The sequence below is a fragment of the Aplidium turbinatum genome, chromosome 1, assembly GCF_918807975.1.
Source record: "Aplidium turbinatum chromosome 1, kaAplTurb1.1, whole genome shotgun sequence".
NCBI lineage: Eukaryota > Metazoa > Chordata > Ascidiacea > Aplousobranchia > Polyclinidae > Aplidium > Aplidium turbinatum.
Genome location: NC_137472.1, coordinates 29,921,469 through 29,946,056, shown reverse-complemented (window position 1 = coordinate 29,946,056; position 24,588 = coordinate 29,921,469). Strand labels below are relative to the sequence as shown.

General features: G+C 37.5%; 1 protein-coding gene across 1 annotated transcript in view; it reads left to right on the top strand.

Moving 5' to 3' along the window:
• Positions 1 to 9,715: 9,715 nt before the first annotated feature.
• Positions 9,716 to 24,588, top strand: part of LOC145764593 (uncharacterized) — a 64,073-nt gene continuing 49,200 nt past the window's right edge. The window contains exons 1-13 of the mRNA XM_082576226.1: positions 9,716 to 9,815; positions 10,737 to 10,894; positions 11,360 to 11,927; positions 13,050 to 13,249; positions 16,002 to 16,133; positions 17,030 to 17,188; positions 18,060 to 18,125; positions 20,078 to 20,271; positions 20,688 to 20,759; positions 21,139 to 21,234; positions 21,448 to 21,717; positions 22,109 to 22,142; positions 23,281 to 23,509. Of these exons, the coding sequence (XP_082432352.1) occupies positions 9,716 to 9,815; positions 10,737 to 10,894; positions 11,360 to 11,927; positions 13,050 to 13,249; positions 16,002 to 16,133; positions 17,030 to 17,188; positions 18,060 to 18,125; positions 20,078 to 20,271; positions 20,688 to 20,759; positions 21,139 to 21,234; positions 21,448 to 21,717; positions 22,109 to 22,142; positions 23,281 to 23,509 (2,278 nt within the window). The remainder of the gene's footprint in view (positions 9,816 to 10,736; positions 10,895 to 11,359; positions 11,928 to 13,049; positions 13,250 to 16,001; positions 16,134 to 17,029; positions 17,189 to 18,059; positions 18,126 to 20,077; positions 20,272 to 20,687; positions 20,760 to 21,138; positions 21,235 to 21,447; positions 21,718 to 22,108; positions 22,143 to 23,280; positions 23,510 to 24,588) is intronic.

Here is a 24,588-nt window from a genome sequence, read left to right as displayed (position 1 = left end):
TGTAAATCTAGCGGTTTTCTTAGTAGAAGCGTTTAAGTAAAAAGTGGCTCAACTTACCTCATCCTCCCCTACTGTGGGCCTAAGGCTGTTTACTAGAGAAGGGCCTATTTTTGCAAACCAAGGTACAAAAAGTAACAAAAAATTGAAATTATTTACTGCAAAATAACATAAACATAACAGAAAAATAAGTAATCATGGCCAGTGGCGTAGCCAGGAGTTTTGAATGTTTTTTTTTACGGTCGGCTGGCGACATCGGTCGGCGTGTTCGCTTAAGACGACACCCAGCGGCGGGGGACCTGGGGGGCTTCCCCCAGAAATTTTTGAAAATTGCTTCGAATCTAGTGCATTCTGAGAGCATTTTGAACAAAAATATGGGTATGAATATTCCTGTAAAATGGTGCTGTCCGATGGCATAGCAAAAGGATAAGATCATGTTTTCTTCGGCATTTTTCGAAAATAAAGCTAAGTCTCTATGTTTTCTTGTTGCTAATTTCTGGCTGAGATATTTGAATGTTTGGTATTGGCAAAACTCGCTCTTTTAATGCAGTTTCGTTTAAAATTGGGCAAACTTTGTTTTAGAGACATAAAGAGACTGAAAGCATCATTCTCAATATCATGACGTCACACGCGTGCCAAAGGATAGGGATTGAAACCCCCACTCCCAGGTTGAAAAGCCCTGCTATAAATTCAATTTCGGTAAAAGTGGCGCCTACGTGGTTTTGAAAATGGGCTCTTCATATTATGTATTGACTCAACTCAGTCATTCGTTTTTAAGCAAAAACTGTACTGTACTGGTATTGGATCTGTATCACTATTAGCCTTACAAAAATTGGAGCTGGTATAGCCTACAAGTCCCACCTCCCCCTTGGTAACTCATGCCAAAGACAGGACTCAACCAAACATATAGGGTGAAACTACTTTACCTTTGCTTTACTGTTCACACACTCCACATGTTTTGGTCAATTCCTCTTTGTCATGAGTTGCCAAAGGGGGGGGGGGGACTTGTATACCAGCTCCCAAACATTGAGGGCCGAATTTTTTCAGGGTCTAAGGCTATAGCCTTTTAGCCTAATGGTTAATCCGGCCCTGCCTGCAGTATTTAATATTAGCGACCATGCAATCAGGTAGGGTAAGAAATAGACATTTAGTCATGATGCCCACAACGTTCGTACTTTGCTAGTTAAAAGTGAATGTATGCAGTGTTGCATGATGCACAGGGTTGTTGAAAGAGTGTTTTATGCCCTGGACCAATGAAATCCTTGGCTTCTAAATCAAGACATTTATAAAAAAAAAAAAGGGTTGTATCCAAGAAAACACGACGGTTTTTTATGTTTACGGCCCCTTGAAAATGTTTCGGGCTCCCAAACTTTTTCCAGGCCCAGGTTCAAAAGTATCCCCTGGACCCTCCTATCAACGCTACTGAAGATGCATGCTACGAAGTGGGACAGCGACCGAGCGGCAGCCCGAGTCAAGCCAGCGTCGGGTCGGCCCTCCACCTTTTATTTACAGCACCATCAAGACATTTTTAATGCAACATAGGCCTAATCCTGTCTAATCATTGGGTGGCAGAGTATTGTTTTTGCTAAAGTTGTAGCCTAACTCATAGCAATTCAAACTACTTGTAATTTTTTTACAGAAGTAATGAGTCGCGAAGGTACAAAATGCTGTTTTAAAATTGGGACAACTAAAAGTTCAGAAGACATCTGCAGGTTTTGCAGGAAAAAAATTCTTCCTTTGAGCAATAGAAATAAATTACTGTAGTAGTCTATTAATAATTCAATTCGGTAGCAATGGTATCAAAGATTGTCTTTGTTATTTATTTTTTCAGTAAATAACAATTTTCAAGCTAATAGAACTTAATAGGTTCCTTAAATTTAAGAATGTTTTTAACTGTTGACAATAGAATATCAAATTTCTATGTTTGACAAAGTCCTATTGTTCTTCGCTCCACCTTGCTCAAACAAAACATTTAGTTTAGTTTTCTCAAAGAGATGTAGCCAACGACGATAAAAAGTATTCATTTTCAATAGACGTTTTTTTCAATCACACAAAGTCTAAAATAGCCTACACCAGGGGTGGCCAACCGATCGCGATCGACCTGTCGATCGCCAACACTCAGCTGGTCAATCGCGTCAGATTTGGTGTTTCAAGCAATATTTCTGTCAGAAAAATTGTCGATTAGGTCAAGACAATTTGCTTGGTTGGATGAATTCAATCAGGGCTTCAGACCTTCAGTGGATATGAAAACAGATTACATGCCAGTCATACACGCTCGTTGAAGCAGCTTGTGATAACTAGAACGTAATGTGACTAGTACGAACATCCAAGTGTAAAAATCAAAGTAGGCTAAAATAGGTGCCTTGGCCAAAAAGTAAAGGTTAGATTTAAAGCATGACCATAGATTAAATAAACAAGAAAAAGAAGCATTAGCTGCTAGAAAAATAGCTGACTGGGGTCTTATAATCATCGCTTTTTCGACGTAACTTTACATCAAAGCTTGCTTGATATATGCAAGACATAACTTCCCTGGGTATAATTGGATTTCTGCAAAATGATAATGTTGTTTTTGCTTGTTTGTTTTCATTTGTTTTTGTCATTGTTTCGTGCCGTCAAGTAATAACTATTTTGTGAGTCGTACAAGGCCTAGTACGTTGCGCTTGAAATGGCTTTGCCCGCGGTAGGATTTCTTTGTGGGGTTTTCTTTGCCTGCCTTGCTCTTCTTTGCCATGAGCTAAACGCATCAAGATGTGATCCCCTTAGGAGCGGATCTATCGTATGGGCCTGATTGGTACAGCGGTACAGGCCCACCCACATTGACAGTGGGCCCACCTAAAATCAGATTCGTGCAAAAAACATATTAATGTTTAACACTAGAACAACCAAGTACATATGCAACTTTCCGCGAGGATTCGAAGGGTGACTTTGGTGACGTGCTCAAACGAACAGAAGAACTGATGGTAAAACATGAGATAACTAATGGGACATGGTTGCTTCTCAGGAACGCAAGCTGCCTTCGAAGTTTCACAAGTCCATTGTCACCACAATGCTGGGAAAAACGTCGGCTGTCAAGAGCAATGAGGATTTAACGGCCCTGTGGAACTGTATTCTTGACAGGCAGATAACGGAGTTAAACTGCCGCTTTATGGACGACACGTATCGATTAATGAGAGCAGTGACCTCTTTCGTACTTGGATCTGCCACTTTTGGCGAAAAAATTTTTTTTAAATGGTCCGTGTGCACTGTATGGCATTGAGATCGTAGATGCTGAACATGTTGTATTCATTCAACACATCAGAAGGAAAATGGATCGGAAAAACTTTCCTACATTAATGGAAGTGTACAATGCACGTACTGGACATCTGCCCTGAGAAGCCCTAAGAAGCACTGGACAGCTGCCCTGCTGACATTTTTCCGAACATGAACACTTGAACAGTGTTTAAGGACCATCATCGTTACGGACAATTTTCAAATGAAACGTCACATAGAACCGTTGTCTACTGAACCTGACGTCTTACGTCATGGACTGTTTCTAAAAATAAGCAAAAATTGCATCACCTTTGTCACACCTGTGAAACATTACATGATCGTTAAAGCTTGAACTACGAGATATGGTTGGTCACAACGGTAAACCATAATCTCTTCGTGGGAAAATTGTAACATAAGATTCCCGAATCCGTTCGTCTGTATGTAATGACCGAAAACGAAACACTCTTCTGAAACGTCTATTCAAAAAGTGTATTTCTGTAAAATTAGCCCGCGGCTATCAAAAATGGGGTGCAACGCGATACACCACTAAAAACCTGTCACTACAATCCAAACTAATTAGATAAAGACGGAATTTTTGTCCAGCCAGCAAGCACTAAGCAAACAGTTAAATGTGCGATTAACTCTCAAGCAACCATTTCACGAATGACCAGAATAGATATCAATATCTCAAACTCACGTACGCAGTACTGTGACGTAATAGTGAAAGACATTGTCACGCAATTCAAACAGGTGTTCAAAGGTGATGATGCAATATTTCATGTTTAAACAGGTTTGACACAAGTCTTACGAACGATGGTGCAATTTTGGCTCATTTTTAAGAAAACTTCTATGACGTAAGATTCAGTAGACCTGAACAGTTTTATATGACGTTTGATTTGTATAGAGATTGGCCGTAACAATGGTGTAAGCCAAATTCAACAGGTGTTTGAATAGCTTCATAATGCTTATCATTATTACGTCACAGAAGCTGCTTACGTGCGTTTGAAATATTGCAATCTATTCTCGTCATTTTAAAATTGTTACTTGAAAAGTTGGTCGCATATTTAACTGTTTTGCTTAGTGCTTGCCAGCTGGACGAAATTTCCGTCTTTATATCAGTAATTTGTATTGTAGTGACAAGCTTTAGTGGCGTATCGTGTGGCGTCCCAATTTCGACAGCCTTGAGGCTAATTTTACAGAAATACAATTCTTGAATAGACGTTTTCAGAAGAGTGTTTCTTTCGGTCATTACATACAGACGAACGGATCCGGGAACTTTATGTTACAATTTTCCCACGAAGAGATTATGGTTTACCGCTGTGACCAATCATAACACTGCCTTCTACGTCCTGCTGCGTTGAGAGACCTTTCTTCACAACAATCAGGATCCAAACCCGCTTGAGATCATCCATGCTGGCTGGACGCCTAAACAACTTGACACTTTTGCCTTTTGAAAGACAACTTATTGACAGTTCGGATTATGATGACATAATTAACTTTTTAACTCGAAACCTAGGAGACTCTGCCTTGTGTAGAAGCTCCGGTAACACTAAGTTTTTGTATGCTGGCCCGCCGTGGCATTATTGGTGAAGACCCACCAAGATATTTCCTAGGCCCAAACATAATAAAGCTGTAATATTGTAGGCTGTTGTTTTTGTTCTTTTTATAAATATTTTAGTTTGTACCATCTTCTTTCATTTTTCTTTCCATCTTAACTTTTTCTAAAAGTGTTGCGACCGTGCAAATTCGTTCTAATTAATAACTTACTCGGTCACAAGCACGTTTTGACGTTCGCGTTTTGTCGCTTCTACTTTTTTCTCGACCTTTGCTATATGTTGTGCATTGCTTTTGCTGTGATGGTCAGAAATCAAAACAACAGAACTGAACTGAAAGTGGTTTACGAAAAAGAGAAAACAAAATGAGGAACCAACACTTTAGACAGAACAATAAGCACCAAGGAAAAAATCACACACTTTTTTCCATGCAGCTTATGCTTCTTTTTCTTATTTGTTAAAGTCTACAACAAAAAGTCTAAAAAACTACACAAAGTCTACAATAGCCTACGCGCTCGGCAACATGTGTGTATGCACGTGCATTGTGCTTTTTTTGTGAACTGCGTCTATCGCTCAGCAATCTATGAATTTAATGCTGAGCAAGAGAAGACGTAGTTTTATCAAAGTTTTGTAGGCTAGAGCCGATGATAATTTATCGTTCTTGCAGTCATTTTACAATTTCAAATGTGGGAATCTTTTTTTACCGAAATTTCAAACTCAGAAACGCAATCTTTATTAAGGCTCTATTGCACGATGAGAAAAGTAACTATAGTAACTAACCCAGTAGACAGGGGCGCTGGAAAGATTTTTGGCTGGGGGCATGATTATGAAAAAGGACACTTTTGTTGCTGAAAGGCCAAATTTTTTAAAAGTTTTAAGATATAGCGATAATGCTCATCTATCAGCTCATTATCGAGTAATAATACAAGTGTCCTGTATATAAAGAACAATGGCACGGAATGGCATCATGCTATGTTACAATAATTGATGTAACCTACTGTGACACAGAATTTTGTGTCGTGAATATTATTTTGAAGCAAAAATATAAGATTACAATTAGGCTAAAGGCGAATAGCAGAAATTGTTATATAAAGCAAAATGTGCAGTAGCTTACATGACTTTTAACCCATTTACGGCCGATGTCCTTTTAAAAGGACATCGTTTTGAATGCAGCAGTATTGCATCATTTTATTTTGATTGAATCATTTTGGACTTGCTAGTAGTTGTTTAGGGTCTGTTTTGGAAGGTGTTGATAAATATTTGAGAACAACGTACTTTTTCTAAATTTTGTGAAAGTTTGAAAATTGTTGAAAAATGAGAAGAGCCGGATGAAGTGAAGTCAGGAGGAACATGCATGTTTTATTGCCTATTAGTAATAGATATGAATTATGTCTCTTCATAGTTTGTCACTCTATAATATTGTTCTTCCTACTACACTCTAATTTGTTTAAGGTTTTGCTTCTTTCGTTTGTTTATTTTGCTTTTTAACTTATTTATTGTTGCCTTTTAAAAGGACACCGGCCACATTTTTTGGCTGTTTGTAACACTGTCAAAGAATATTGAACATCGTGTAAAAGCAGCACATTGTGCCTATAGAAGACTTAACCATCGTGTTTTTAACAACCATGCTATATCTATCCGCACAAAAATTATGGTCCTCCGGGCAGCCGTTCTATCCACCCTTTTCTATGCTTGTGAAACCTGGACATTATACCGCAGTGACATCAAACGTCTTGAAAATTTCCAGCAGAGGAAACTGTGTCAAATGCTAGGCACTCGTTGGGAAGATTGTCTCACCAAAGATGCAATTCTTGATCGGGCTAGGTTGCTCAGTTCAGAAGCCACCATATTGCAACACTGCCTTCGCTGGACAGGGCATGTCATGAAAAGGGACAACGAGGAAGGGCAACTAGAGACAGGAAAGAGACCCCCGGAAGACCAAAAATGAGATACAAAATATCAATTGAAAGTCTCCCTCAACCATGCAAACATTGATCTGGATTCATGGAAAAAACTTGCTACCGGTAGTGACAGATCACTCTGGAGAAAAAGATTTAAGGAAGGCACGGAAATTTTCAAAAAAAAGGATACAAAAAGCCCAAGAAAAACGAACACTAGAAAAGCTAAAACTACCACGTCTCTCCCTCCATACAATCCATACCCTCCATACAATGTGACTTTTGCCCACGTCTTTTCCATCATAGACTGGCCTCCAAAGCCATATATGACATAATCATCCAAAGCCAAATTCGATTTGATGACGAAACCAATGGTCGGACACGAGCTGGAGCCGACGACTGTCAGTGGCGTATAGCTATGGTTTGTACGCCCGCGGCGGACCATGATTTTGCACTCCTGAACGCGTGAAGAAGGAACCAGCAAATAGAATTTGAGCCAAATCCGTTTCAAAAAAGATTTTTACTACGCTTTTTTCGTTTTAAAATATTCTGCCGCGACAAGCTTCCGACCGGGGGGGACTGCCTACTGGGGGGGGGGCACCCTCCCATTAGCTACGCCGATGGTTATCGTGAATATAATATGTTTATGCAATAACTTTGAAACGTCCTTCAAGAAAGATCTGACAAATTTCTACCGAAACAAACACCTGCTTATGTTAAGGTATCGCGAGATTTATATTTGACCATGTGGCCGGTGTCCTTTTAAAAGGCAAACAAAAAAATGCACCAAAAAAGCAAAAATCATCAAATTTTTTTAAACTAATTAAAAATTTATGACAATACAACTTTGTGACTGAAATATTTCCTAAAAAGAGAAACGGGAACTTGTGGTGGCTTTTAATGGGTTAACCCTATTCGGACTAACGGGTGGACGGGTTCCGTCCATACGTAAAACTTTCATCGATTACGTAAAAGTTACTGGCTCAAATTAGCTGAAGTTTTATGACTTTTCCTAGAAATTATTCATTTTTGTTTTAGTAATAAAATAACATTTTTATGTGGTATAGTTTTTTAGTTATCAGCAGTTTTTGACACCCTACTCCTAAAATTGCCAGGTCATCTGAAAAACTTTATCATCTTGTACAAGCAAGTTAGCAAACATTTGTATCGTTTTGTGCTTTCCAAGATTTACTGCGTGACCTACATGACTGCTGACCATTTCGGATTACATGCATGACTGGACCATGTGCCTTTAACGAAGATATTAGCGATTTCAGGAGATTATGACGGAGACATCAGAAAAATTAAAAAAAAATGACTACTTTTAGCAAAAAAGCAATAGCAAAAAACTGGTAGAGTATGTGTGTCCACTTAAAATTTTAACCAGTTTGTCAATAATTTTGCTTTAACTTTGCGAAAAAAGCAACCTCGTAACGTTTTTATATCAAAAGTTATTAGCAAATGAAAGTGTGGATGGAATAAGTCCACACGTCAGGCCATTACCTCACAAAAATAGCTTAGTCCGAATAGGGTTAAAGGGCACCATTTTTATTTGAAAAAAAATATGCATCTCTGACTGCTCGGATTTCGGTAGTAGGCTAGGCCTAAAACGCGGTACAGAATATGTTTTGCAAGCAAAAGTTGATTTCAACCCCAAAAGATTTATTATTCCACTAGTTATGTAATCTGATACACTTTTCTAGTTATAAAAGCAGGTTACTTATGACAATTAACTGGTTTACTTTGCCGTCGTTGTAGGCCTATTTATATACATGTAAAATTTAACAATAAATGCTATTAATAGGCCTACTACAAAAAGTGCTTAATACCGAGCGAAAAGCCAAGCAGAGCCAATTACATCAAAATTAGTTACTATAGTTCAATAAAAACCTTAATAGCCTGTTTCAACAGGGATATCTACAGTAGTTGTAGATATCCCTGGATCATCAATAGAAACTTATTCAAATGGAATCACTTTGAATAAGTAATATCAATAATGATTAATAAAAAAATAAAATTCTTATTTGCATAATTTCCTTCTGATGATCCTATTGAAGTGAAACAGGCTGTTAAGGTTTTTAGTAAAATAGTAACAAATTTTGGTATTATGTAAAATTATGTTGTTTTTAATAAACGGCGGTTTAATTTAGTGGCTCATAGCCCTAAGAAGGATTGTAGGCATTTTCTCCAAAGCAGCGTACTGTTCATAATCATAGGCATACGCAGCCGAGTAACGTAGGCTACTGATGTTCATAATCATAGGGCTTTCACTCCGCAATCGACAGCATGCCTTCAAGTGTCTTACCAAAGATACAGCCACAAGATCTTTAAGCGGTGTCGAACTAGCGCTCTTTCGAACTCGGAACCAGCACTCGGATATGCAGCTGTAGGCTAATAAATCAATCCTCCAAATGGCAATTAAATTATAACTTTTGTAAATAAGCATTGATCATTTTATAAATCGTATCCAGACTTTACACCCAGTAGTTGAAATTTTAAATCAAGTGGACGGCTGGCAAGGAAGCCAATCTTCGTATATACATTCAACTCATCTTTAAGTGTTCTGTTAAAGACACAGCCGCATAGCTTTGAGCGGTATCAAACCGGCGCTCTTTCGAAGGGCACACCCAGTTTCTTACCACTCAGCTTTGCAGCATTTTATAAGTGTTTGGTTGAAATAGGATTGATATCTTGCAGTGACAGACATCATTTTTAAACCCTCAGTGTTTAATAGCAACGTTTTTCAGTTATAACGTATGCCGTGTATCTGTAAAACAATGAAAATTGTTGGCTTCAAATGTTGTGTGTTTTTTCAAAGTTAGTAATAAAATGTCATGTATAATAATTCAAAGTTTGAAACTATAAGAAAGTTTAACTCATTCTTTCAAATTAAAAAGTTCTAGAAACAACACATTTTAAAAGGCATTTGACATCCGGTTATTTCTGCAAACTATCACTCTGTTCTGTTGTTTTCAGGTAAGTTATTGATTTGATTTTACAGTAGATGGTGAAGTAAAGATGTTACCTTTTGGTGAAAGGCGTCAACTTCCTTCACTAACTCAACTTCTCAATACACCTACAGCCCGCATTCCGCCTTACTCTGTATCACCTACACCAGGTAATTTTTCTTTTTTTCTTCTTTAATTCAGTAGCCTACAGTAATCACATGTATTGTTTGCATAATATTTTTGCATCTTTTTCGAAAAATTTGAGATATTTAATAAAAAAATTGAAATATCCAATTGCGAAACAACTTCTGAAACATACCATCAAGTGCTATTTGCAGGGTTGCAATGATAGTTTTTTAGACTGTTAACTACGAAACATGAAAGCTATGTAAGCTATTTATAGAAAACAAGGGCTTTTAAAATTCTTAATTTCAAACCTCCTGATATTATCACATAAACCAAAAAATAGCCAGAATATTGATTTATAAATTTTAAAGCTTTTACCTACGTATTTTTTCATCCAACGTATTCAGTTTGATATAAAAAGGCTGCTATTATACAAATTGCATGCACATATCAAAGTTAATTTTAAAACAAAATTATAACAATGTTAGCCTAGCCTACTTCTAATCTAATGCAATGCCATTAGTTGTTCATTTCTTGCTGTTTTCAAACTTTCTATTTACAGTATAAGCTAGACATATATTCAGGGTTACCATACCGTCCTTATTTTTAAGATTTGTCCTTATTTTGAAGGGCCAGGTCTTAGAAAACTTAAATGTCCTTATTTCTAAGAAATGTCCTTATTTTCGACTTGCGTCCTTATTTTGTCTTATTTTCAACAATTACAAGACTTCGAACGTTTTCCTCTGGTATCCGGTGTTGCATAATATTCTAAAATTAGTCTAATTAGTTTCTTCTAGTCATCAGATTCTTCAACACCAAAGTTGGAGTGCGAGTGCGTCTTCTTGACCTGTGATCGATGCCAGGCGAGATCTCGGCACAGATCACAAACTTTATTCTCTCCTCTATTCAAGAGAATAGCCTAGACGTGAAACAGCTGTCATCCTTTTGTGTCGATAATGCACCAGTGAATTTTGGAGGATTACAGCATAGTGGAAAAAACAACGTCTTCTCTCGTCTCAAAGAGAAAACATTGTATCTGATCCCAGTCGGCTGCCCTGCTCATATTTTGCATAATGCAGCAAAGAAGGGATCAGAGCGCCGCACACTTGACATAGAAACAATCGTACTGAAGATTGGTAGCCACTTCAAAAGCCAAACTGGTAGAACGATGAGGCTCAAGCATTTCTGTGAGGAGCTTGATAGCAACTACTCGACTCTACTAACACACACGCCGACTCGATAGACCACACTTGATGCTGTACTTGAGCGAATGATCGATCTCTGGGAACCACACAAAGCGCATTTTCTTTCCCTGAAACATCCACCAAGAATATTGGAGGATTTATTTAAATCAAAAGAGTCACTGATCATTGTATCATTCCTCCATAGCGCTTTATTGCTCTTCAATAAACCACTGTTACTCCTGCAAAAGTCAACTGCATTGTTTCCAGAACTGGCAGAGATAATGGAATTTTTCAAGATCAAAATATTGCAACCCCAGTGTTCAGGTTTTTTCGGAGCAACAACAGACCAACTACTAAGAACTGTCGATGAAGAGCATGCTAAGGTTCTCAAAGCGAGCTTCTAGGAGTTCTACACCATTACTTTGGAATATATCAACAAGTGGTATCGATTTGAGAAGCATCCAACGCACATCAACTGGACCCTGCTGAAAGATCAAGCAATCGAGTACGAGGAAGTCAAGGGGTTGGCGAAGCAAGTTGATCTACAAATGGCAATGAAAGATGAGCTGTTCGATGAGGTCTCTGCTGTTAACGCTCTGCTCAAGAAGATTCCAGATGATGTGTTCAGCAAGGATGAACCTGAGGTCAAGTGGATGAAGATTTTTACCGGAAACAACTCTTTTCTGCTGCTCTACATGCTGGTTAGCATCATTTTCTCCCTTCCGGTCAGCAATGCGTTTGTGGAAAGAGTGTTCTCTCTTGTTTCGGCGCAGTGGACCAAGAAAAGGATCAGACTTAGTGAAATGACAGTCAAATCCCAGCTACGAGTAAAGATAAACCCAGACCTGAGCTGCCGTGAGATCCATGAAGCAATTTCTAATAACAAGGAGTTGCTGGAACAGATTGTTTCTGGCAAAAAGTATGGAATGCGATATGCCACGGCTCATATAAATACAAAGTATGCCCAAAAACGTTTTTTAAATGCTAATCTAATTTTTCGGTTGTCCTTATTTTTGGGTCTATGTCGATGGTAACCCTGCCTATATTACATAAGTTGTCTATAGTAGCTGCAAAATGTATTACTACAACAATGAAATAGCTTTTCGTTTAAATTATTGGGTATAAACTGCATTACTGTAGAAAACAAGCCATCAACGTGAGCGGTGAGGTGGCCGAAGAGATAGGGCGATTGGATACCAATCCTCATCAATCTGCCCAAATACTTAACTAAAGTTAGGCTTACCATACGTCCCGTTTTAGGCGGGACAGTCCCGCTGTTTAACGTCTTGTCCCGGTGTCCCGACCGGACAGCCAAACGTCCCGCTTGGGCGTTCAGCCAGCCAGCATAATACACGAACATTACCAATTAGCATGTTCTCGTTACTGTTGTTGCTGTGTAGCCTACTTGCTGAAGGTGAATTTTTTCCATCATGAAGAGCATGTGGTCTGAGAGCAGAAGCAGGATGCTGGAGCAGAACGTGAAAGCCGTTATCACATGTAAAATCAATACTGATTGGTCCTGCTCTGACTTTTACGAGAATGTAAAATTGAACAATGTCTTTTTGAAGAAGGTGTTATCTACAGAAAAGTATGATTGGGCGAATAAGTAAATTCGCAAATGCTTGTACGCGGTGTTGGGTAAATTCAGTGCAATTGGGAGTTACTTATCGACTTGAAAACCGCAGGCTATTTTATTATTCTTTCTTCTTTTTGCTTTATAGAAAAAATCTAAATTCGAATTATTTTTTATCGTTAACGTCAATTTCTTTCTATTTTTCGAACTGAAACCGATATTTAGACAGAGAATATGCGCATGAACTCTCGATGACAATACGGTCTATGAAGACAGCCGGGATGGCTTTAAATGTAGGCCTATGTAATAATATCGGAAAATGTAAAGTTAAAAAATCACAGCTAAGTGGTCTTGGTCGTTGGAGGCGTCCCGTTTTGAAGTCACAAAAATATGGTAAGCCTAACTAAAGTGAATGCTGAAAAGTGTCACCTCTAAACACAGTTTTAATAAATTGGTATAATAGCAGCAACTAGAAACAGTATTATACATTACATCACATTAATCTTATTGTTTTTTGTTAGAGCAATCAAGCTATAAAGCAATTCAAATACTTAAACCAAGTGGAAGAGGATACCACTTAGACAACGATGCCCTCGAAACAATACTAAGCCAAAAAGAAGTCGCCCACTGCCCGGTAGCAATTTATTCCATAGCGGGAGCATATCGAACCGGAAAATCTCTTTTGCTCAATCTTTTTTTACGGTTTTTGAAATCAGGAAGGGTATGTACAATAGTTTTATAAAGCTTTTACTAATTGATAAAATTGCTTTCAAACAAGATGTCAGTGAATGTTTCAGATTCACTACATGAAAACATTGGACACACTATACAATGGAACAAAACTTGCATATTTTCCAAATTTCCTAATTGCAAATTGTTGTTACTTTAGCTTCGTGCTTCCCAACCAGTGGGTTGCAAAGCTATTTCAAATGGGCGGCAAAATTTCTAGATGTTACAGTTTCAACCGAAGCATTATTATTACATAGCCTACCAATTACAATACAATGTAACAAATATCTTAAAATTAAAGTTATTTGCTGCGTCGTGTTCACAATTTTAGTATGCCCTTGTGCCTACAGGTAGGTTGCTAAGCAGATTAAAATTCTGTTAAAGTAAAGACGCGATTTGGCGTAATTATTATTGTTAATTTACTAGATGGATGATATTATGTTCATGTATTTCTTGAATTTTGTACCAGTATACAGTATTGTTGGAAATCGTGGCAGAACACTAGTTTAAGATTTAGGATTGCAGCTTTTGATTTTAATATTATGCAACCATCTATTTAAAATAGAATTTTTATGCATGTTGATAATATCGGAGTTTGCTTTATCTGTTCGTTTTACGTATTTTTCAATTTTTTTTTTTTCACGTGCTAGCTGAAGATGCTATTCCTATAGCGAAATCGATTCTTAACTTAATAGACTACAATAAGAGGTTAGATTGTTGTGTAAATGCCAGCATTTGATGAATGCAAAATAGCAGTACCTACTTCTTTTAAATTGGTTCTTTTTACATTTATTTAACATCTGCAGACGTCGAATCAGTGTTGAAAGTTGTTGATTTACTGGCTGGGTTAGAATTATAGGTAGCCTAACACGATTTCCAGTCAGCTGTTTTGTCAGGAGTTTCATTTCTTAGAGTGTAGCTTTCCTTTCAACCCGCCGAAATGTTTTAGAAACAGAAAAAAAAACTTCTTTTTTATACTTTTTAATGTAGCTAAACGTTAAAACGATATAAAATCCAACTTTTCTGCCTGGGCTACTGCTTTTTGCTAAACTTTCCAGACAGCAAAACCCGTCAATTTAACTTAAGTCTGGCAATGTCGAGACAATGTAAGAAAAGTTAATTTTACTTTTCAAGATTCAAAATGAAATGTACCACAATTCTGGATCAACATACATCGAATGATCGTGGAGTAATGAAAAATTCAGTTTATAAGCATTTAGCGAAACACAATGCTCGCTGTTCCGTAGTGAGTATAGTCAGGTAGTGCTGACGCCAGGAAGATCGCTCCTTCTCAACTGTACATGTCATGAATGGCAATAACATACATAGTTTCAACATGTGCTTTGTGCATAAAGGCATATTGCATTTGGAGCAATGATGAGAAAGTTTGCCGAGATTATATATTTTTTTGGAATATCCCGTTCCTCTAATGTTGTCTACACCTGTCCGCCCCGATAGCTCAGTGGTTACGCGCCGGGCTCAAGATCACACGGCGCTGGTTCGACTCTCGGGGTGTGCGTTTGAGCAACGCATTTCAGGACTGCTCTCCATTCAGCGGCACCTAGTGAATGGAATAATTTCTCGGCAACAAGACTTCAACAATCGGAAACTTTACTCTGCCAATCTCGGTAACCGGCCCTGCGTCAAGTGCCTCTACAAGTATGCGAACAAGTACCAGGAATAACCTATCAAGGCTTTGTCAGTCCGAGGATAAAGATTCAAAACCAAACCAACCAAACCTATGGCTCAACGCTTTTTGGATGGCTGTGGTTGATGATTCGGTTGTGATTAACCCTGTTTTTCTTTTCAGAAGTAGCAAAGAGTAAATACTAAAGTAACGGGATCATTCCTAGTTGACTGCGGCCACTGTGTATACAATAGTAAAAGCGATATTAGTCATTTCAAGGCCGATAGCCAAAATATAAGAATTTAGACAAAATTTCTGAACAACCTGTGACAAAATGCTTATTGTGAACCACATAATGTTCCAAAAAGAACCAAATCAAGTTTAAACGATGCTCAAATAATAAAAAGTAAAAGTCAAGAAATATCGGCGTTTTAGGAAAATTCCTTCTACTGTATATAAAATTTCAAAACTAGTGAAGGGCGTAGCCATTTGGCCACGTCTGATAACAGGTCGAGTTGTCGGTCGAATTTTGCCCACAATGAAAATACAGAAAGTTTTTGAAGCAGTCGAAAATTACTAGCGTTCGAAAGAGCAAATAAGCGAGAAAAATACTGAAACATACAATCGTCTTTCTGTACGAGTCACAGAAGAAGAGCAGTTTGAATTGAAGCCAACCAGATACAAGTTTCAATGCATTGGAATGCAATCTCAAAACTTTTTTGTTTTTTCAAGTTATGACAATTAAACAAACGAATTCACAAAAGCGGAGATTCAATATAATCCATGACTTTCATACAAAAAACAACATATTTGTGAATAGTAAAAAAAGCAAAGGTTGGTTATAGAGTGTCAATTAAATAATTTAGCTTAACTAGAACTTAAACTGCTTTCTTTTAAAAAAACAATCGCTTTTTGCACAATTACACTGCAGAGGCTGCAGCCCACATCGGCCAGTCGCCACTGGAGAACTAAACGTTTTTACAAACGTCGGTGCTACATGTTTATTGGTGGAAAGCAACGAGCTTCACCAGCGCTATACTGGGTCGCCTTTTCTACTAAGCTTTTAACAAAAGTTGACACTGCTACATGCAAATAATTACTGTTATGTATTTTTAAGTCAAGTTCGTGGTTGTCTGACAAATCTAAAGAATTGAAACAAGATTTTGTTTGGAGAGGTGGAAAGGACAGATGCACTGCTGGAATATGGATATGGAATGAACCGTTTCAGATTACTCCAGCAAATGGACGGGTATTTATTGTTTGGTCATTTTACGTATTTGTATATTTATCCTTTAACATACACGTTTAGTTGGTTAATAATCAAAGATTTTAGATTTTTTTTTTTTTGTTTGTTTATCTTTATCCTGCATTGCGGCAAAGCGGACTTGAGCGCTATGCATCGGTGTACGCCTTCCGACATACACCTGACCCACGCTGCAGCCGACTGCAATGTCTGTTTCCGGTTGTCTACTCTACTTATGACGTGAATTTGGTACTACCCATTACTCGAAATCGATCACTCGGTAAAGGCAATTATCGTAAAGCTTCTTGCCCAGAGAAACAACAGCAAGTGCGGGTGGCTGGAGTCGAACATGCAGGCTCTCGACTGCGAGCCCAACGCGCTAACCACTCGGCCACGGCTGCCGATTTTCGATTTTCATGTAGGCAACTAAATTACTTGAAAAAGTCAAGTGTAATAATTAATTAACCTATGTCCTCTACGCATGAACAATATAACATAGAAATGTTCATAAGCAGCTTTTTCAGAAAGCCAATTTTCTTTATGAACAGGCCTAAGATTAAGTTAATATGGGAAAGCCTTATAGCAGAATCATGATTGACTAAGTTTTGCCCATAATAATAATAGTTTAAAACAACAATCTAAATAGATAGTTGCATGTTTTTATTTATTTATAGTTAAATCAAATTTCGTGCAAATCTTAAAAGAAAACTTGTTGAAGGTCACTACCATGGTAGAAGCTGTTATGCTTCAAGCTTTCAGTTGTCCCAAATTATTGCCAATCTTCATTTTGAAGGATAAAAAAGTGAAAGTCCAATAGAGTTTGAAAACAATTTTTTATTATGTATTTATCGTGTAAATGAAGTTGACCATCATGTCATTGTAAGCTACGTTTTTCATTGCAGAAAGTTGCAATTTTCTTAATTGACACACAAGGTTCGTTTGACAATCAATCGGATATGCAAGGGAATTCATTAATATTTGCACTGAGTACTCTAATCAGCTCTGTGCAAATATTCAATCTGATGAGAAATATTCAAGAAAACGATCTTCAATATTTGCATGTAAGGAAGTACTTTCTTATGTGTTAAGTAAAATTCTTTAACATATACATTACTGCGTCCCGAAGTAATCAACACTGAGGTTTGTAGATGTATTGTGTACTATCGTTATGAACAATGTGTTGGTAATGCAGTAGCGTGGCTACGTATGGAGGAAATGTTATTGCAGAGACAATGCCATAAGGAATAAATTACACTCATTGCGACAGCACACAGTAGCCACACTGCAATCACACTTGTAACATAACGGACTACTGGAAGCATATTTGTAAAACCTACCGTTATTCGGCACCACAAGTAAGAATTGACCAATCAGAAAGCAGGAAGTTGTTTACACCTCTAAGAAGGAAAAAATCTCTTTGATGTCATTCTGTTATGATACTACAATAAAGTTATCGTTTTGCGAATTTTAGTCTGGTTCGTACTGGCAGGAATTAAGTATTTTTAATCGTAATTCAATTTTATTCTTTGCTGCTGGCTCAAACATGTAGAAAACGGCAAAGTAAACACACAGACGTTACACCAAAAAAGGGAAAAGTGACAATACTCAAAGGTTTAAAATATACATCGATTAAACAGTGTTATAAACTCTATCAAGGCATTTAAAACAAATAATGAAATGTGATGTCATACAAGACTCAACACGGCCAAAATTACAGGAAACGGCTTAAGGTGACCGCACAAATTTAAAAAGTGTTTTTGGTAACTTACAAGACTTAATAAGGTTTACAATCCTAAAACTAAATTCCCCCCTGAAAATTGCAAATTTCTTCCTAGTGGGGAATTCCCCCGGTTGGGAACCACTGTGTTAGAACATTATATCGTTAGCTTTCCCAAACTTATCAACAACTAATTACTTTCTTTCATTTGACAGCTTTTCACGGACTATGCTCGGACAGCAAAAAATCAAACACAAACATCAAACAACAAACCATTTCAGGTGAAATATTGTGTAGAGTGTGGAGCAGCGGTTTTTTTTTTACTGCCGCACCCCAAAGACTTTTGGAGTCTACCGAGGCACATGGACTTCCTCGTTTTTCATAAAAAATGAATTGTCCTCCGAGGACACTTGAAAATGCTCAAATATCCTCTTTTTTGCATTGCTAAGGTTTTATTTTTATGTGACCTTGGCGAAAGCTAAATGAGGCTAAGCAACGATACCAAAACGGAAAAGTATTCTTTCTGTGAGCTGTGGCAGAAGTAGGCTATCCTTGTTTAAGAAAAGTGTTTATTGACTATGAGGTTGAGAATACATTGCTTGCTGTGGATATGGTGGATACATTTATTCTTGTGGCAAACGAAGGCAGTCGTCGTCGTGTGAGCCTCTGGGGCCGAGGGTCTATCCTTTTACCACCCCAGATTCAAGATGTTCCCGGACTACACTGGAAGGCTATTAGAGAGCAGCCAGTCTTTGGTTTCATCATCCATGACACGCAGACCTTCCACTCCGTTAGGTGGCTTGAAGAGGGTACAGTCATTTATGATGTGGTCTGTTGTCTATTCCTCGGCACCGCATTCACAGTAAGAGGCCATTGGCAGTGTTACTCTTATTCGATGACCATGTCAGATGTATTTCTAAACAGTGTGATGTTCAAATCGAACAATGCGCAGTAGGGTGGCTCGTTTTTGAACTTTTTTTTTAAATTCTCTTGGAGTAGTGGGGAAATGGTGCCAATGAGTGAGAAAACGCTCATGACAAAATTTGAGATTTGTAAAAAATTGTCTTCAGCCTCCTCATGGGGCCCAAAAATCGAAAAATGGGGTCAAAAACGCAATTTTTTTTTAAATATTTTTAGTTTGGGTAGATACAATATTATTTAGATATATCTAATCAACCTAAGAAAAAAAATTGGCGTCATTTGAATTATTCCTTCAGCTTCCTCACAGCTTCTGAAAATTTCCATTTTGCTGAAAATTTCGCATTTTGTTTGTGGTTACATGATACATAATTGCGTTAGACATTTTGCCAGCTATAAAACGTCATTGTATTTCTTTTTATAGACCTGCCCTGAGCTGTTGTGTCATTTTTTAATGAAATTGGGTTAATTTGGTAGAAAAAAGTGACGTCTTTTATTTGAATTTACGTCACTGACGAAGTTTGTAGTTATGTAACCACAAACAAAAATGCGAAATTTTCAGCAAAATGAAAATTTTCAGAAGCTGTGAGGAAGCTGAAGGAATAATTCAAATGACTTCAAATTTTTTTTATAGGTTAATTAGATATATCTAAACAATATTGTATCTACCCAAATTAAAAATATTTAAAAAAAAAATTGAGTTTTTTGACCCCATTTTTCGATTTTTGGGCCCCATGAGGAGGCTGAAGACAATTTTTTACAAATCTCAAATTTTGTCATGAGCGTTTTCTCACTCATTGGCACCATTTCCCCACTACCCAAAGAGAATTTAAAAAAAAAGTTCAAAAACGAGCCACCCTAATGCGCAGTAGGGTGGAGTGAAAATAACTTTTTCGCAAAATTCAAAAACATAGCCCCCTAAAAAGTTGCTTTTGTTCATGAAAAACACATTTGTGAAAAAAATAATAATAATGTCTTGATGAAGCTCAATCCACAAATCAAAGATGGCCGCCAATTTTGCTTGAAAATACAGTAAATTCACCATAACTTTGCCAATACTTGCCCAATTTTCATCATATTTCAACAAGCTTTCCTCGTTCATGTCATAAAACAGTAGAAATACATATGATGACAGCGTGAGCAAATTATGACGTCACTAAATCTAATATGGCGCTAAATTATGTTTTTTTTTGCATTTTTTCCATTTCTACTATTTCTTCTTTCATTTTTTTATAGTTATATAGGCTACGTTTGCTTCTTCAATGGGTATGATTGCGTATTGCAGACCTGTTCAAAAGTGTTCATCTTATACCAGATATACTTGTGGCACAAGGCATCAATCCCTATTGTGACGTATCTTAGGATGGAACAAATGATGGACTCAATCTACAAGGAATACAGGCTTATTCTGAAGAATTATAAGCGAGATAAAGACAAAGATAGTTACAAAGAAAGACTTTGCAAGTTCAAGGAGAAAGCTGACCATCTATTTGACGTTTCGGCTTGCAAGTGTGCTAACTTGTATAACTGCAAGTGTGAGAAAAAGTGAAAATTGCTTAATGTCGAAAAAGAATTTCTGATAGATCAAAGAAATGCCAGGCAAATGATTATTGGTAGTATTGATAAAGCAGAAACACAAAAGCTAGAAAAAAGAAACAAAAGGAGAACATTGTTGAAGCATTGTGAAGTGACCCCAAGAAGTTGTGCAACTCAGTCGTCTGCATCATCTCAGGTTTATCATAGTGACAGTAACAGTGGCACAGAATGTCCTAACAATAGTGGTACATATATAGATGCTTCCTGTCCAAAGAAGAGAAAGGTCTTCCCCAAATCTTTGCAAACAATGGCAACCATTTGTGACAGATATGGAGTCTCAGATAGGGAAGCAGCAGCCATAGCAAGTTCTGTTCTTGCTGATGTTCAAGGCGGCAACTCCTAGGTGATCGACAGAAGCAAAGTTCGCAGGAAAAGGATGAAGAAACGCACAGCTTTGTCAGGTGAAGCCAGCACAAAGATTACAGGTTTATATTTTGATGGCCGAAAAGATAAGACAATGTTTAATGCAAAAGAGATTGATGGCAAATTTCACCGTAAAATAATATCAGAGAAACACATAACAATTATAGCAGAACCAGGATCATCTTACTTCGGGCATGTTTGTGCAAGTAACGGGACAGGGGCTGAGATAGCTTCAAAGTTGTTAGATTATTTAGAAGAAAGGGGGGTAGATACAAATGAACTCAATGTAATTGGTGCTGATGGAACAGTCGTCAATACTGGTGTAAAGAAGGGAGTCATTCGATTAATTGAAGAGTCACTAGGTAGACCATTACAATGGTGTATCTGCCTGTTGCATGCAAATGAGATTCTTCTCAGGTATCTTTTTCAGAAGATAGATGGTCCCACTACTGATCCCCATGGATTTGCAGAACCAAACGGCGAAGCCGTTCATACCTGTGACGTCAACCACTGGTAAATTTTGACAAAATACCTTGTGATTTAGAGCACATAGCCTACTGCAACCCAAAGACTTAAGCACCGATCAGAAGTATCTGTTTGAAATCTGTCTGCCTATTAGCAAAGGTTGTTGCTCCTTGGACCTTTCACTCAAATGCCCTGGTACAATTAATCAAGCAAGATGGCTGACTTTAGCAAATCGCATATTGCCGTTGTATATTTCAACAGGTTGTATATTTCCATAGAATTGAAGACTGTTGTCACCTTTATTTTGAAAGTGTATGCACCGATGTGGTTCTCTATTAAAAAGGCATCTTTGTGTACAGATGGAGCAAAACATGTCTACAACATGGTAGACAAGGCCAGATATCTTGAGGATGAGCTTAAGGAAGTTGTTATGAATGCTATCCAGAGAAATGCCATTTTTGCGCACCCTGAAAACGTTCTGCTGGCAATGTTGGCAGACGACAACATCAGTATCAGAGAACTGGCTCTCAGGTGAATACTGAAGTCCAGAGCAGCAGTACAGTGCAAACCTTTTTAGAGTGCCAACCTTGAACCTTCACGCTAGGAATTATATAGAAATAATTGACTGGCAGACCGAACCTTAGCAATGAAGATTTGATTAATATGATCAAAACAAATCCACTCACTGAAAATTTCCCCTGTCATAACCAAGCTGTGGAACGCCATGTTAAGCTTGTGACAGAGGCTTCAGGCCCCGTTTGTGGAGAAGATAACAGAGATGGTTTCATCAGGGCTCGATTAGAGAGCAGGCGAAAAATGCTAAAGTTTGACAGCAAGGCTGATGACAAATTTTAGAATTTCAGTGAAGGTTACATTGAACAGATCATTCTGGGGTGAATTTCATATCCCTTGGACTTCCCAGAATGCCCTTGGGCGACAAACGTATTCCATCCCCGGTTTGTCCCCTAAAAGGTTCACATGTAGAATCGCATCCACGTGGCGTGAACTGGAAAGGTTAATTCTACGGGCTTAACGTCCTATCCTACTCTGTTGCAATTATTGAAGGTAGTTTTAATTTCTAGATGAATACTATACTAAATAAAGCTTCCATCTGTATTTACTATTATCAAGAGGAACAATCGTACCCACGACAGAAGACAGCATAACCATACAACTGTCAAACGTGGGAGCAAATCGAAAAAGAAGCGTGTAACATGGATAGGAAATGTGAAAAACATAATTTGGCGGCCATATTGGATTTGGTGACGTCATAATTTGCTCACGCTGTCATCATATGTATTTCTACTGTTTTATGACATGAACGAGGAAAGCTTGTTGAAATATGATGAAAATTGGGCAAGTATTGGCAAAGTTATGGTGAATTTACTGTATTTTCAAGCAAAATTGGCGGCCATCTTTGATTTGTGGATTGAGCTTCATCAAGACATTATTTTTTTTATTTTTTTTTTTCACAAATGTGTTTTTCATGAACAAAAACAACTTTTTAAGGGGCTATGTTTTTGAATTTTGCGAAAAAGTTATTTTCACTCCACGCTAATGCTCAGTCTTATTATGAAAAAAAAAATATCTTAATGAATTGACGACATTGGAAAAATTCCATGCCAGTTTTTGAAATCTTCATCTCAAAATTATCCGAAACACCCTTACTACAGTCATCATGACGTTTTGCCCGCTTCGATAACTCAAGCAGAAACTCAACTCTGCCAATCTCGATAACCGGGCCCGCGTCAGTTGGTGGTTCAAAACTATGTAATTAAGTTGGCGACGGGAAACTGCCAAGATTAAGTTTGCAAAGGAGCTGTTTTAGCTAAGTATAAAGATTCGTACAACCAATCGAAGTTAATCTAATATTACTAAGCTGTGTACTGTGTGTAGTCTTTAATATTCACAACACATATGACATTTAAAACATAAATTGATGTGAACTTGTACAACAGCCTACTTTCTGCAAGATGTTTCAATTATTTCAGCATAGCACAATAGAAAATGTGTACAAGAATATTTTACGATATTATGAAGCCTATACAGTAGCCTACAACCATTTTCTAATCATAGCCATTTACTGTTTTGCAGCATTTGATATTTTTGATTCGTGATTATATGGATCCAGATTTCAGAAAATTTTATGGGGGAAGAGAAGTTCTCAACAGCTTTCTCAGAAATGACAATCAAATAGGAGAACTAGCCAGTGTGAGAAACAACATCTTTCATTCCTTTGATAGCATTGAATGTTTCTGCTGCAGCCCCCCTGGGAATGCTGTGGCGATGAGATCTGTCAAAAGTCCACCATTGAAATTGACAAGTATGTGTCACCGAAAACCCTTAATACACAAACTTAGATGCACGTAGAAACTTGTGTGTTTGTTTGATATTCTTGCATTAGTTACTGACACTCAACATTTTGGATTTTTTTTATATTTCTTATTTGTTTTTGTTGTATAGGTGTGTTCCCATTTGGAAATAGTGGAAAGTCAAGGTTAAGGGAAATTCATTTTTCTCACTTTGCGCTGCTATGTTTGAAAGAGTAATCAAAGTCACTGGTGTTTATTGTGTTAGGATAGCCTAGGTTTAAATGCTTATATTTTAAAATACAGTAACTTACAACAAAATTGCAAAACGAAAAGAACATCTATGACACTAATACAATTAAAAGACCGAAACAAAGTCTTATCCAACTGAAACAACAAAAGTTTATCAATTGATTATTTCGAATTTTCATCTTTGTGGAATTCATCAGCGCTGTAAGAGTGAAATAACACTGCACAAAGGTTGCACATCCTTCGTGTATTGTTTTTGCATTGCTTTCATCGACCTGTTTTCCGGTTGGCACAGAGATGTTCAATGTACTTGAGAAACGTATGCTTTGTCAACAAACATTCTACTTGGCCCAGATCAAAGGGGAAATCTTACTGTAAAGTTTGGCTAATGATGTATGTACGACATATTTTCTGAATTGCAAGTGGTTCATATTTTCCCCAATCTCCTTGTGCAAGCTCCAAGCTTCAAATACTGACATGTTAAAATAATTGAAGGAAAGACATTACCACCACTCGTAGTCAAGGTCGATAGTCAAAGTCACTAAGAAATAGATCAAGATCGAATTCTCCAATGACTTTACTGTAATTTTCCACCATTATAGGTATCTTGTTACGTTCGACTTCAGGTATTGCTTGTGATAATTTTCTATTTTCCTTACAAGGGACTTGAATAACTGTTGTGTTCTTAACTTATTCAACAAGAGCCATACAAAATTGTTTCTACTTGTATTCAAGATCACAAGAATGCTTTCAAAAGCAGGCACCCAAAATATCATCATCATCAGCCGTTCATGCCACTGCTGGCAGATGGCCTCCACATATGTTTCCACAACATTCTGTCTTT